We start from the raw sequence: 13045 nt of genomic DNA, 5'->3' as shown, positions 1-13045 counted from the left end.
CTTGGACCTTTGTGGCGTGAAGATAAAAATATAGGCTGGGACACTTGTTCTTTCAGTTCAGAGCTCTATACCACACACAGTAGTCCTAATCTTTTCGGGTACCATGGTCACAGAGCTTCTACTGCCCAAAAAGAAAATTTCTGATTTAATTACAGATAGACATAAAGATCCTACAGCACTTTGAGCATACAACTTTTAAATAATCTGAATGAAAAATTTACAGGTTACTCACATTCCACTCACACTGGTGTTTGCTACAGTTTCTAGTACCTACCTCTATTTTTTGAAAGTTTCTAAGAAATAACCTTTCTTTCCTTTTGTCTGTTTTTTAGTTGCTTTCTCTGGGACTGAGTTAGCAGAACATCAAAGAGTTGCCTTTTCTTATTCACCAGTCCTGCCTTTGTTCAAAGTTTTAGACCTGGATAACAGCTATAAATAACTTTATGAAAGACTATTAAAGATAAACTTTATCACCTCCGCTAAAAGAATGCCACCCATGGGAATCCAGGTTCCTATAACTCACCTCCTTCCCCAAGAGTCTGGGGAATTTTGAGGTTTCAATATAATATAAAATAGGAAAAAAATGGGATTGAACAAAAGATGATCTCTGAAATCAAACATAACTAGAGTAAAACATTTTACTCTATAGGTTTGTCAGCCATGAACATACCTATTTCCAGGGAGGAATGTCCATGAGTTGCTCCATTGCTACACCACCATCGACCATAAAAAGCTCTCTGATTGTGTTAGTGTCAGGGGGAAAAAACACAAGTTCCACAGGTAATGGCAAATTCATCCATACTTCCATGTTCAGCTCCACACTAAAACTATTACATATTACCACCAAATGACATACCAGGTCAAAATCTAATCCAGCCCTAAATATCAAGAAGTCAGAAATAACGAGATGGCTCCCAGAGAGTCTCAGTCAAAACTTGTAATCTCCAGCAAAAGGAGGCAAAAAAACAATGAAAAAAGGCACATTAACAGTTAAAACAATGAGCTATCATGTAAACACAGGCAGAAATTAAGTTGCTTATTAGAAGCTCATGTCCTCCTTTCCCAGATCTCCCAAAGGATAAGAGAAAGAACTGGCTGCAGTAAAAGTAAGCCCTAAAAAGGTCTCCATACCCTGTAGCTCAGAACAGTCCAGGGACACACTCTGAAAGCTTTAGTTAAATCCAACTCTTTTCTAAAATAAGGTCTATCTATTTAAAAAATTGACTGTTGGATGTAGGTGATGAGTACACGGGGGCTCTCTGTACTATTCTACTTTTTTTTTTAAGATTTAATTAGCTTTATTAAGCTATTCATGAACTGGGCAGCATCTCATCTAGCAAGTAGAGGGGAGCTCCCTCTCTGTACTTTGTATTTATGAACAGGACAGAAATGGCGTGGACCTGGAAATGGTCCAGCTGAAGACTAGACACACTATCAAGAGACATCCTGAGAACGCCAATGGTTCTATGACCTGGTTTTAGTAGACAGTAATTATCTACACAAACCATATTGAGCAAAAGTACAGGGAACAAAAATCTAAATAATGGACTGGTACCTCCTTCTATTTTTCTTCCTTTTAAGTAATCTCTACATCCAACATGGGGCTCAAACTCATAACCCTGAGATCAAGAGATGCATACTCTACCAACTGCACCAGCCATGTGCCTCACCGGTAGCTCCTCTTAGAACCTTAATCTCATTTTCTCTAAAATAGCCTTGTCTCTCTGAAACACTTAATTCTGGAAAGAAAACTACTGTCCCAAACTCCCTAAAAGGAAAATTTTAATTTTTACAACTTAAAAAAAGACAATTAGCTCTCTGAAGCACACGTGCATAACGAAGCTTATGGAAAGGGGAGGTGACAGCCTAGACATAACAAGAGGAAATGCTAAAGTTACCTCAAAACCTTAACAAGGAAGGAAGAGAGTCACACCATGCACCACCTACTCAATCATCTCCCAAAATAGAAGCAGCCAGAAGGGCAAGGGCTTTTGTCTCAATTAAGGGATATAGCCACATACCTTGAAGCCCTATCTTCAGAAGCTTATGTTGTATGACATAGAACTGTCCTGCCTTGCTTTGCCACATCAAAATGCCACTGCAGCTTTGAAGTAAATATTACCAAAGGGTAACACTGGTCTTCAGACTTCCTGTCCAGCTGTCCCCCACCTGTCTGCCTATGCTCAGTGTACCATTGCATGGACAGCCTCAGTTTGTAAGAACATCCCATTGATTTGTTGCTTCCACTAATCATTTGTTAAAATTCCCGGTATGCTGGGCAGAGACGTAACAGACATGGATCCCAGTTCTCAGAAAGAGTGCTTTCCCTGTACTCCCATTCTTATTTACTTTCGTGAGGTGAGACACACCTAATGTGATTTCTTCCCATATATAGTTAAGCTCCTAACACCTGGGACCTATATTTAACACTGTGGAGCGTATTTGTCCTTCCTCAGCACTCCAACAACTGTAAAGTAGTAACTAAAATTAAACATTTTTAAAGAGCTTTAACTTTCTATTAAAGCTTATATATTTAATATAGATACATATATTAGACATGAATTTATCTAAGCCCTTTCTGAACTTCTATTTCAACCTGATCAAGCTGAAAAATAACACCACTAAAACAAGATTTCCTATTTTGTCCAGAACTTCCCTTTGTAGAAAGGATCCTAGTTCCAGTATTTTAGAATCCTTATCATCTCAACTGTTTTTAATCTGGGGAACTCTGTTTATGTCCCTTCAGCTTTCCAGTTGGACCAGGATGACATTCTAAAGTCTTTTCTTCTACATAATTCTTTCAGCAACAGAATCTATATCAATATGCTCTCCCTACTCAGAAAGCCTTTTCCAATGTTATACCTTGTACTGGACAGAGGGCATAACTTCAGTGCTGGCACCACTCTTTCAAATGCATTATTCAGAAAAGAGCAACTTTTCTACGTTCAAGCACTATTATAGTGTGCCTTGCCTCAAATGAAGCCTACCTGTCCACGTCCTCCAGATTATCCACTGGTGACCCCAGTCGATCACTAAGCCGCCGCCGTTCTGGTATGCCAACACAGAAATGGTCATTACCAACAGTGATCCTTAAGCTCTGTTCCAAAGAAGAGTCAGAACGCAGACCAGGAGAGCGCCTCTACAAAAGTAAAAGATAATGTTAATAGTCTATAGGGTGAAGACAGCCCAAAAATGTACTCCTCCTTATAACTTAAGTTGTCTATAGGGTGAAGACAGCCCAAAAATGTACTCCTCCTTAGTGATAAAGTTGTCACCCAACAAGGAAAGAAATGGCTATGGTAAGATACTACCCCAAAAATAAAGCACATTTAAAAAGTCATCTTCTGGGCGCCTGGGTGGCTCAGTTGGTTAAGCGACTGCCTTCGGCTCAGGTCATGATCCTGGAGTCCCGGGATCGAGTCCCACATCGGGCTCCCTGCTCAGCAGGGAGTCTGCTTCTCCCTCTGACCCTCTTCCCTCTCGTGTTCTCTATCTCTCATTCTCTCTCTCTCAAATAAATAAATAAAATCTTAAAAAAAAAATAAAAAGTCATCTTCTTAGATGAAAGACCACACTTCCAACCCTCCCCACCAGTGACCTTTCAGTCTTTCATTTACTAGTATTGGACATGGGATGAGAAGAGTAAACTGAGTCTGTTCTCAGAATCTATACATTTCTAGTGAAGCAAGCAAGCAATCAAAAAATGGTTTTAAGTACTTCTGATAGCAGTAAGTGCTATAAAATCATTAAAACATGATAACATGGAAGAGATTAAGGAAAAGGAGCTACTTCAGATAGAATGGTTAAAGAAGGCTTTTCTGAGGTGATACTATTTAACCTGACGCTTGATGAGATGTCAGCCTTGCAAACAGATGGAAGGATGTTTCAGGCAAAAAGAACAAGCTCTGTAATGAGCTTAGCATGTTTTGGGTAACAGGCAGCCAGTGTGACTGCAGCAAAGTGACAGAAGACAGGCAGAAGCCAGTTAGGAAATTTGGATTTTATTCTTAGTGTAGTAAGAAGCCACAGAAAGATTTCCAGCACAACAGTGATATACTCTGACTACATTCTTCCTCCAGATGCTTGCATTGCTCATACTCTCATCCCCTTCAGGTCTTTATAAAGTCACCTTCCCAGGCCATCCCTGGCTACCCTATTAAAAAGTATTAACTCCTTTCTCTGTTTTTGTTTGTTCTTAGTACTTAATTCTATTTAACATGTCAAAATAGTTTACTTCTCTATCTTATTTATTATCTGACTCCCTCTCGTAGAATATAAGCTCTACGAGGGCAGGGATTTTTCACTGTTCATGTTGTATCCCCAGTGCCCAGAACAGAGACTAATATATGCTAGACGTTTAATACTTCTCAAATGTATAAAATGGACATTTAAAAAAATTATTTTGGGGCGCCTGGGTGGCTCAGATGGTTAAGCATCTGCCTTCGGCTCAGGTCATGATCCCAGGGTCCTGGGATCGAGTCCCGCATCGGGCTCCCTGCTCCTTGGGAGCCTGCTTCTCCCTCTGCCTCTCTCTCTCTCTCTCTGTCTCTCATGAATAAAAAAAAAAAAAAAAAAAAGTTTTAAAAAAATTATTTTGAGGGCGCCTGGGTGGCTCAGTTGGTTAAGCGACTGCCTTCGGCTCAGGTCATGATCCTGGAGTCCTGGGATCGAGCCCCACATCGGGCTTCCTGCTCAGCGGGGAGTCTGCTTCTCCCTCTGACCCTCTTCCCTCTCGCGCTTTCTATCTCTCATTCTCTCTCTCTCTCTCAAATAAATAAATCAAATCTTTAAAAAGAAAAAGAAGTTTAAAAAAAATTATTTTGATTGCTGGGTACAGAATAAACTGGGTGGTAACAAGAGTGTAAAGGATCCTAACAGACAGGAAGTAATAGGACTTAGACTAGGGAGATGGTAGGACGACAGTTTGGGGGATGTATCCTCGAGTACAGCTGACAAGTTCGATGAAGTGACTGATAGCCTGGACTTGGGAAAAGGGAGATGATCACTGTTTCTGGCTGAGCAATGGGTGATGTCATTTACTGAGACAGAAAAGCCTGGAGCACTGGAGAAAAGGGAGGTTATGGAAACTAGTATTCAACTTTCTTTGCTTCCTCTGTAGAACTGCATGCTTCCTCAGGCTATAGCTGCTCAGCTGTGAAAATCTTACAACATATGACAAGTCAATTCACCTATGAGCAGAGTACCTAGAATACTCTGATACTTTTAGACAGCCACCCCACCCATCCCACCCAAGAAAACAGAAACTTTGTCATGGGGTTTAAAAAAAAAAAAAAATTGGTGAACTGAAAATAAAAACCAATTCCAAAACACCAGCCCCAAGCCAGAGGTGGTTATGGTGAAAGGTCAGTATCACATCTAAACTAAACTTTTTTTTTTTTTAAGATTTTATTTTGGGGGGGGCACCTGGATGGCTCAGTTGGTAGAGCATGCGACTCTTGATCTCGGTCATGAGTTCGAGCCCCACATTGGGCATGGAGCCTACTTCTAAAAAGGGAAGGAAGAAGGATGGAGGGAAGGGAGGATGGAAGGAAGGAAGGAAAGATGGAAGGCAGGCAGGCAGAAAGGCACACAGAAACACAGAAAAATTTTGTTTTAAATAATCTCTCCACCCAACCTGGGGCTTGAACTCAAAACCCTGAGATCAAGAGTCGCACCCTCGGGCGCCTGGGTGGCTCAGTCAGTTAAGCGACTGCCTTCAGCTCAGGTCATGATCCTGAAGTCCCGGGATCGAGTCCCACATCGGGCTCCCTGCTCGGCAGGGAGTCTGCTTCTCCCTCTGACCCTCTTCCCTCTCGTGCTCTCTCTCATTCTCTCTCAAATAAATAAATAAAATCTTAAAAAAAAAAAAAAGTCGCACCCTCTACCAACTGAGCCAGCCAGGCACCTCTAAACTAAACTTCTTAACCTCATGTTCTGTCCCTTTTTAGCAGGGAAACAAAACCGTTAAAATCATGCGAGCCAGGAACCAGGTAGATACGGACTGAATCACAGCTACACCACTTCTTAGCTATGTGACATTAAGTTGCTCAAACCTCTCTGGATACCTCAGCTATTCAATAAGGAACAATTTTCACTGCCTCTCCTCAAAAGGTTGTGAGTGTTCAAAGAGATGTGTAAAGTGAAGGGCTAGGCATAATCCTGCCACATAACTCTGGTGGCAGTTATTACAATGTAGATACGCACAGTTCATTTCGGAGAAGCAGCTCCTATGTGCTAACAGGTTACACTCAAGGTGTCTACGCTGATGGGGTTTAAGCAACCCTAACTGGCCACAAAGACATTTCAGCTTCTTTTCTAAGATCTAAGGGGGCAGCTCAGGTCTAAGGGGATACCAAACCACGGAACTCTGAGGAAACATCGACTACTGAACAAGTACCAGGCACACACACGGTTTGGAGGGCATTCCCCTCGCCCTGGCAAACTTTTCCGCATCTCACCTAGAGTGAGAGAAACAGCCTATTCCTGAAATGGTGCAGTGCCTCCCGACCAGGCGCCCGTACGGGTCCCGAGTCCGTTATTGTGCAAAAGAGGATCCCGGGGCTGACAGGGAACCTCCAGGTTCGGGCGTCGCTGAGGTAGCCCGTGGCGGGTGGAGGGCCCTCGATCCTGGGACTCTGGCCTGGAGGCCTCGGGGCGCCTGTGCTGCGGGAGTTTCTGGAAGTGGGAAGCCCGGGTGAGGGGGCTAGGGTATAGAAGGAGTCCCGGTCGAGGGGTGCGATTACCCGGCTGCCGCTGTCGCCTGGATGGTCTCCGCGGCCGTCCCGGGCGAAGTCGGCGCGGGACTCCCCCCGGCTGCTGCCTCGGAAACCTGCCGGGCCCGGCGGGAAGAGTCGTCGGCCCCGCGGCGGCGACGGGGAGCCACGACGGGCCCGCGGCGGGGAGGGGGAAACGCGACGACCCCGCGGCGGGGACGGCGAGGCCCGGCGGCCGCGGGGCGGGGACGGGGAGCCGCGGCGACCCCGCGGCGGGGACGGCGAGGCCCGGCGGCCGCGGTGCCCTGAGGGCGAGCGGGGCCGGCGAGCGGGATTCCGCGACGAGGAGGAGCCGGAGGGCGGCGGCGAGGTGCGGCGAGCCGGGCCTGAGGAGGAGCCGGAGCTGCGGCCGGTTCGCGGGCCGCCCCCGCCGCTCTCTTTAGGCCGGTGCGAAGAGACGGAGGAGCGGGTGCCACTGCGGTACATGGCTCCGGCAGCAGCGGCCACGGCGGCAGCTCCGACCCGGCGGCGCCCTGGACGCGGGGCCCCAGCGCGCCGCTGCAGCTGCAGCCTCGGCAGCCACTGCCGCCACGCGCCGCCCCCGCAGCCGGAGCCGCCCCCTCCCCTCGGCCCCGCGCCGCCCCTGGGGCCCGGCCAAGCGCGCGGCCGCGGCTGGCGGTTGGACGCGCGAGCACGCGTCCGACACACCCCCCCTCCCTCCGGGGCTCCCCGCTCCTCCACTCAGGGAGCGGCCACAGAAGCCAGAAGTGGGGAGGAGCGCAGTAGCCGGAGCGAGGCAGGGCGAGGGGCGGGGAAGCGGAGCGCGCGACCTGCGCCCCGCACGCTCCGCCCCAAACCGGCAAGATGGCGGCGGGCGAGCCTCCCACTTCCCATCCCCCGGCGACCACGTGACTCCGAGGGCTCCGCGCGGGTAGGCCCTGGCGGAAGAGAAGGGATTAGTCGGAGCTAAACTGGCCTTTCCGGGGATGCTCGAAGCCTAGGGACGTGGCGGGAGCATCTTAGCCCTGTCCCTGTCCCCTAAACCTGTTCATTTACATAGGGACAATAAATGGTTATAACTTATGGGAATACAAATAACCCCAAAACGTTAGGTATGGCGAAGGTATGGCAAGAATGACCACCAACTCCCCGGTCCCCACAGAAGCCACAGCCAATCGTTTTACTTTCCATTTTGCCTGAACTCTGGCATAGAGATTGGGGATGGGATAATGCAGAATGGGGATGGGTTGGGGGACGAAGAGTCAAACCCAAAGCAGACATCAGAGTAATCTGTTTGCTCTCTCAACCAGAATTCTTCTGGTCATGGGGAAAGTCACTCACTGCCAAAGGGTCTGTATCATGACAGGAGGCCTGGAGAGTTTTTGTGAGCGATTCAGAACCCCCATCCTATGACCAGAATTTTCCTGGACGCCTCGCTGCAGTAGTCCCCAGTTTCAGCCTGCAAACTAAATGCAAAAGTCAGGAAAATGTCAACACGTGAAAGAAGAAAAACAGTGGTCGAAACATGAAAAAAAAAGTTGACCCTAACCAAACTCTTCCAAACAAAACAATGCCTTGAAGGTTTTCATCTATCAACTAGAAACACAAAATCTGAAATTGGTATGAAAATGAGGTTTTTGATTCCAAAGCAAAGGCAGAAAAAAAAATTTTTTTAACCATAAAATTCTCATTTTCTATTTTGTTTCCATATTAAATTTAAAATATATCCAATTTCACGTGTTTGTATAATAGCATTTGCTTATAACATAGCTCAGTAAGAATAAATTCTTTTTTAAAATATTTCTTTTTAAAAAATATTTCTTTAATATTTTCTTTTTTAAAAATTATTTATTTATTTATTTATTTATTTGCCAGAGAGAGAGAGCACAAGCAGGGGGAGCAGCAGGCAGAGAGAGAGGCAGGCTCCCTGCTGAGCAAGGAGCCAGAGGCAGGACTTGATCCCAGGACCCTGGGATCATGACCTGAGCCGAAGGCAGGCACTTAACCGACTGAACCACTCAGGCACCCCAGGCATTTGAATTTTTGACTTTTGGGTTTCACGGCTTAAGGTCTTCATCATGTCAAGGTTATTAGTATATTCCATATATTTTTTTAACACTTGAATGATTTTGTTTTCCAAAGTTAGTTTATCTGGAATTTTATGTGTGAATCCTTACATAATCTATTAAGTTAACATCTAAAATTACTTTTCATGGATGGATAGTCAGTTTTGTTCAAACATGAATTGGTATTACCTGTATAGTGGGAAGTAACAGTGAGGGAATGAATGAAACTTGCCAAATGCTCATCATCCACATCTCAGTCCACATCTGTTGTTTTCTTTTCTTTTTTTTTTTTAAGATTATTTATTTATTTATTTGAGAGGAAGAGAGAATGAGAGATAGAGAGCACGAGAGGGAAGAGGGTCAGAGGGAGAAGCGGACTCTCCGCTGAGCAGGGAGCCCGATGTGGGACTCGATCCCGGGACTCCAGGATCATGACCTGAGCCGAAGGCAGTTGCTTAACCAACTGAGCCACCACCCAGGCACCCTACATCTGTTGTTTTCTTTTAGTTGTGTAATTTAACAGTGAAGAGATTTTGTTAATGGGATTTCTTTGTGAAAAGAAAACAAAATACCAGTATCGATGGAAATATCGATCACTGAGAAAGTGATGGCTCTTAATCAGAACATATGAGTTATATGTAAGATTTCTGTACAGTTTAAAACATATTTCAGGGGCGCCTGAGTGGCTCAGATGGTTAAGCGTCTGCCTTCGGCTTGGGTCATGATCCCAGAGTCCTGGGATCGAGCCCCCTCATCGGGCTCCCTGCTTGGTGGTGAGCCTGCTTCTCCCTCTGCCTCTCTCTCTCTCTCTGTCTCTCTCTCTCTCTGACTCTCATTAATATATAAATAAAACATTAAAAAAAATAAAACATATTTCATAATGTGTCCTATGCAACAGAGACCTCCATTCAGAGATTTGATTACACCAGCTAAATAGCATAAAAGGCCTGTCAGAGTGAAAATGGGGAAAACTGCTCAAAATATAACCTACAGCCCGTTTTTTTAAACAATAAACTTCCTAATTGTCTGCTTCCAAACAGAGGCAGCCCATAGAGCACATCATAAGAATGGATAATGGCTTCTATATATGAAAGCTCCCGGAGGTACTAAAGTAGATACTTGCTTTAGTTGTTTTCCAGAAACTAAGAGGCCCAGTGCCATCCAGTTCAGATGGGTCAAGACCTTCTTACTGGGCTTGTGCAAATGTCCACAGGTGACCTTTTGACGTGGAGGAGACTGAAATCTCTACTCCCCGATCATGTCAATACCCCATCTTTGAACAGGCGACCTAGGAAAAAGCATGACGGTGGACTGCGCCTGCGTAGATCAACAATTCCTTGACCTTTAGTCACTCTTTCTACCTTCCAATCCCATTCACCCATGCTCTCCCTAAAATCCCATAAATGTTCAAGACCCCTTCTCACAGGAAGGGAGCTTTGAGACTTGTTCTCCCATCTCCACGTTTGGCTGCCGTGCAAATAAATTCCTTTCTCTGCCACCTATCTGCAAGTCTCAGTGATTGGCTTGCTGAGCATGGGGCAAACTGAACCTGCTTAGGTAACAACTGAAGGGTGACAGTGTATGTAAGTTAGCTGCCATATAAAATAGTCCAGGGGCGCCTGCGTAGCACAGTTGGTTGAGCATCTGACTTTCGGGTTTTAGCTCAGGATCGTGAGATCCAGCCCCACCTGGGGCTCTCTGCTCAGAGCCCCAGAGTCTGCCTAAGACTCTTTCTCCCTCTCCCTCGGCCCCTCCCCCTGCTTTCTCTCTCTCAAATAAATAAATAAATCTTAAAAAATAAAATAAGATAATCCAGAGAAGATTATTTTAGTCATCTCTGGCTTCGTGAGATCAAGAGATCTGGGAATCTGGCAGACCTTAGCAGGGCGCATTGATATCTGTGTTTCCTTTCATTTGGGGCACAAAGAAGGATACTCCCTTCCTTCTTTCAGAAAGGGGGCCATGTTACTATTTCTATCCACCATAGACTGTGAATGGAAGCACTTCCGGGCCCAATCAGGAAAGAATTGTTGTAAGATTTCCATGCTCTCTCCTCCCTTGCTGTGGCAACTGAGAAAGCCACATGTTCCAGATGGTACAGCCTGTCAGCCTGGGTCCCTGAGTGACTGTGTAGAGCAGAATACCACACCCTACCCTGAGTTGAACATATACCATGAGCATGAAATAAAGCTTTGTTGTGTAAAACACTGAGATTTTGAAGGATAATTTGCTACCGCAGTATAACCTCCCGAATGTGACTACTATGAAGGTGTTTTTTGATGGTTTTGTTTTTTTCTCATTTGTATTTTCTGACTTTTGGGTTATTTATATAACATATAAAATTAAAAAACCCATTAAATTACTTTGATGAAAAAATAATTGAAAATATGTGGCACCTGGCTGGCTCAGGTAGAGCATGCAACCCTCGATCACACTTCATGAGTTCAAGTCCCACTTGGGTGTAGAGATTACTTAAAAATAAAATCTTTAAAAATAAAATAAAAATTAAAAATCTGCCAGAGGTCTATACCCTGTCTTTATTAGCCTATATATGAATTTTGGTTACCCATGCTGAAGAAAATGTTAATAGGTGTTTACAGATACTTGGAGTCGATATATATTTTTTTAATTTTTAAACATTTATTTATCTTCTTAGTAATCTCTATATCCAATGTGGGGCTCAAACTCACAACCCCAAGATCAAGAGTTGCATACTCGGGGTGTCTGGTTGGCTCAGTTGGTTAAGTGTCTGCCTTCCACTCAGGTCATGATCCAGGGTTGGGATCCCTGCTCTGTGGGGCTTCTCCCTTTCTCCCTCTCCCTCTGCCTGCCACTTCCCTTGCTTGTGCTCTCTCTCTCTCTGTCAAATAAATAAAATCTTAACAAAAAAAAATCTCTCCTCTTTAATCCTTCTCTAATACTGGATAACTATTTTTATCAAGGGATTTGGCCTCCATGGGATAAAATTGGAAAACTCTTCTGCTTCCCCTTCCTATCTTCCTTCCGCATAGTTTTTTCCATGCCCTGCATGAAACCTCTTGCAGATCCCTTCACTTGTTAAGTATTTTTCAGTCACAAGAGTAGTCTTACTGCAGTAGTGAAGATATCTTGTCCAGGGTAACAAGTACAACTCTAAACCTCATTCAAGCTAACGGTTCTCCCCTTCCCCAGCTCTTGCTGGCTACAGATGTGATACTTACTGTGCTGAAGGGAGGTGTGCCGGGCTTCTCCACATCCCTGCCTTCACTCCTCAGTGTATATTTGTCCTCTCTCGCTGGCCAGTTGCTATTTCTGAACTGCCCTCCCCCAGCCTTTGGTGCAGGAAAAGAAGGGATTAGGGGGAAAGGGCAGTCTTTCCTGGATGGTGCAGGATACTGTCATTTTCGAAAGTTGGTTCCCTGTGGGCATGGAGGATTCACAAATGTTGGCTCTTTCTCTCCTATGTCACCTTCGTAGGCTTTTTTCTGACTCTCCTGCTGGGACCTAGGTACTGTCTCTTCTCTGGTTGACTGCCTATTACTTTTCTCCTCCCAGCCCCTGGCCTTGTAGAACCTCATCCCACATAAAACTCACTCTCCTGGGTCTCTTTCCTCTCCCGGCACATATCACAGGAAGGATTGATTGATTGATCGATTGATTTTAAAGTTTTTATTTAAATTCCGGTTAGGTAACATACAGTGTAATATTAGTTTCAGGTGTACAATTTAGTGCTTCAACATTTACATACAACACCTGGTGCTCAGCACAACACGTGCCCTCCTTAATCCCCATCACCTATTTTCCCCATCACATCACCCACCTCCCTTCTGGTAACCGTCAGTTTGTTATATAGTCTGTCAAGAGTCTGCTTCTTGGTTTGCCTCTCTCACTCTTTTTTTTCCCCATGCTTGTTTGTTTTGTTTCTTAAATTCCACATATGAATGAGATCATATGGTATTTGTCTTGCTCTGACTGACTTATTTCGCTTAGCATAATACTGTCTAACTCTATCCACCTTGTTGCAAATGGCAAGATTTCATTCTTTTATGGCTGAGTAATATATATATATGTATGTACACACACACACACACACACACACACCCCACATCTTCTTTATCCCTTCATCATTTGGACATTTGGGCTGTTTCCATAATTTGGCTATTATACACAATGCTGCTATAAACATTGGGGTGCATGTATCCCTTTGAATTAGTGTTTTTGTATTCTTTGAGGTAAATACTTAGTAGTGCAATTGCTGGGTCATAGGGTAGTTCTATTTTTTACTTT

At 44.8% G+C, this 13045-nt stretch overlaps 1 protein-coding gene across 1 annotated transcript in view; it reads right to left on the bottom strand.

Moving 5' to 3' along the window:
* Positions 1–7254, bottom strand: part of ZNF318 (zinc finger protein 318) — a 28684-nt gene extending 21430 nt beyond the window's left edge. Inside the window, exons 1-2 of the mRNA XM_028097533.2 lie at positions 6744–7254; positions 2988–3139 (exon numbers count right to left, since the gene is read on the bottom strand). Of these exons, the coding sequence (XP_027953334.1) occupies positions 2988–3139; positions 6744–7199 (608 nt within the window). The 5' untranslated portion in view covers positions 7200–7254. The remainder of the gene's footprint in view (positions 1–2987; positions 3140–6743) is intronic.
* Positions 7255–13045: the final 5791 nt, after the last annotated feature.

Source organism: Eumetopias jubatus, unplaced genomic scaffold, assembly GCF_037043125.1.
Source record: "Eumetopias jubatus isolate StellerSeaLion01/CBP00866 unplaced genomic scaffold, mEumJub1_p1.0 scaffold_6, whole genome shotgun sequence".
NCBI lineage: Eukaryota > Metazoa > Chordata > Mammalia > Carnivora > Otariidae > Eumetopias > Eumetopias jubatus.
This window is presented reverse-complemented; position numbering and strand designations above follow the sequence as displayed.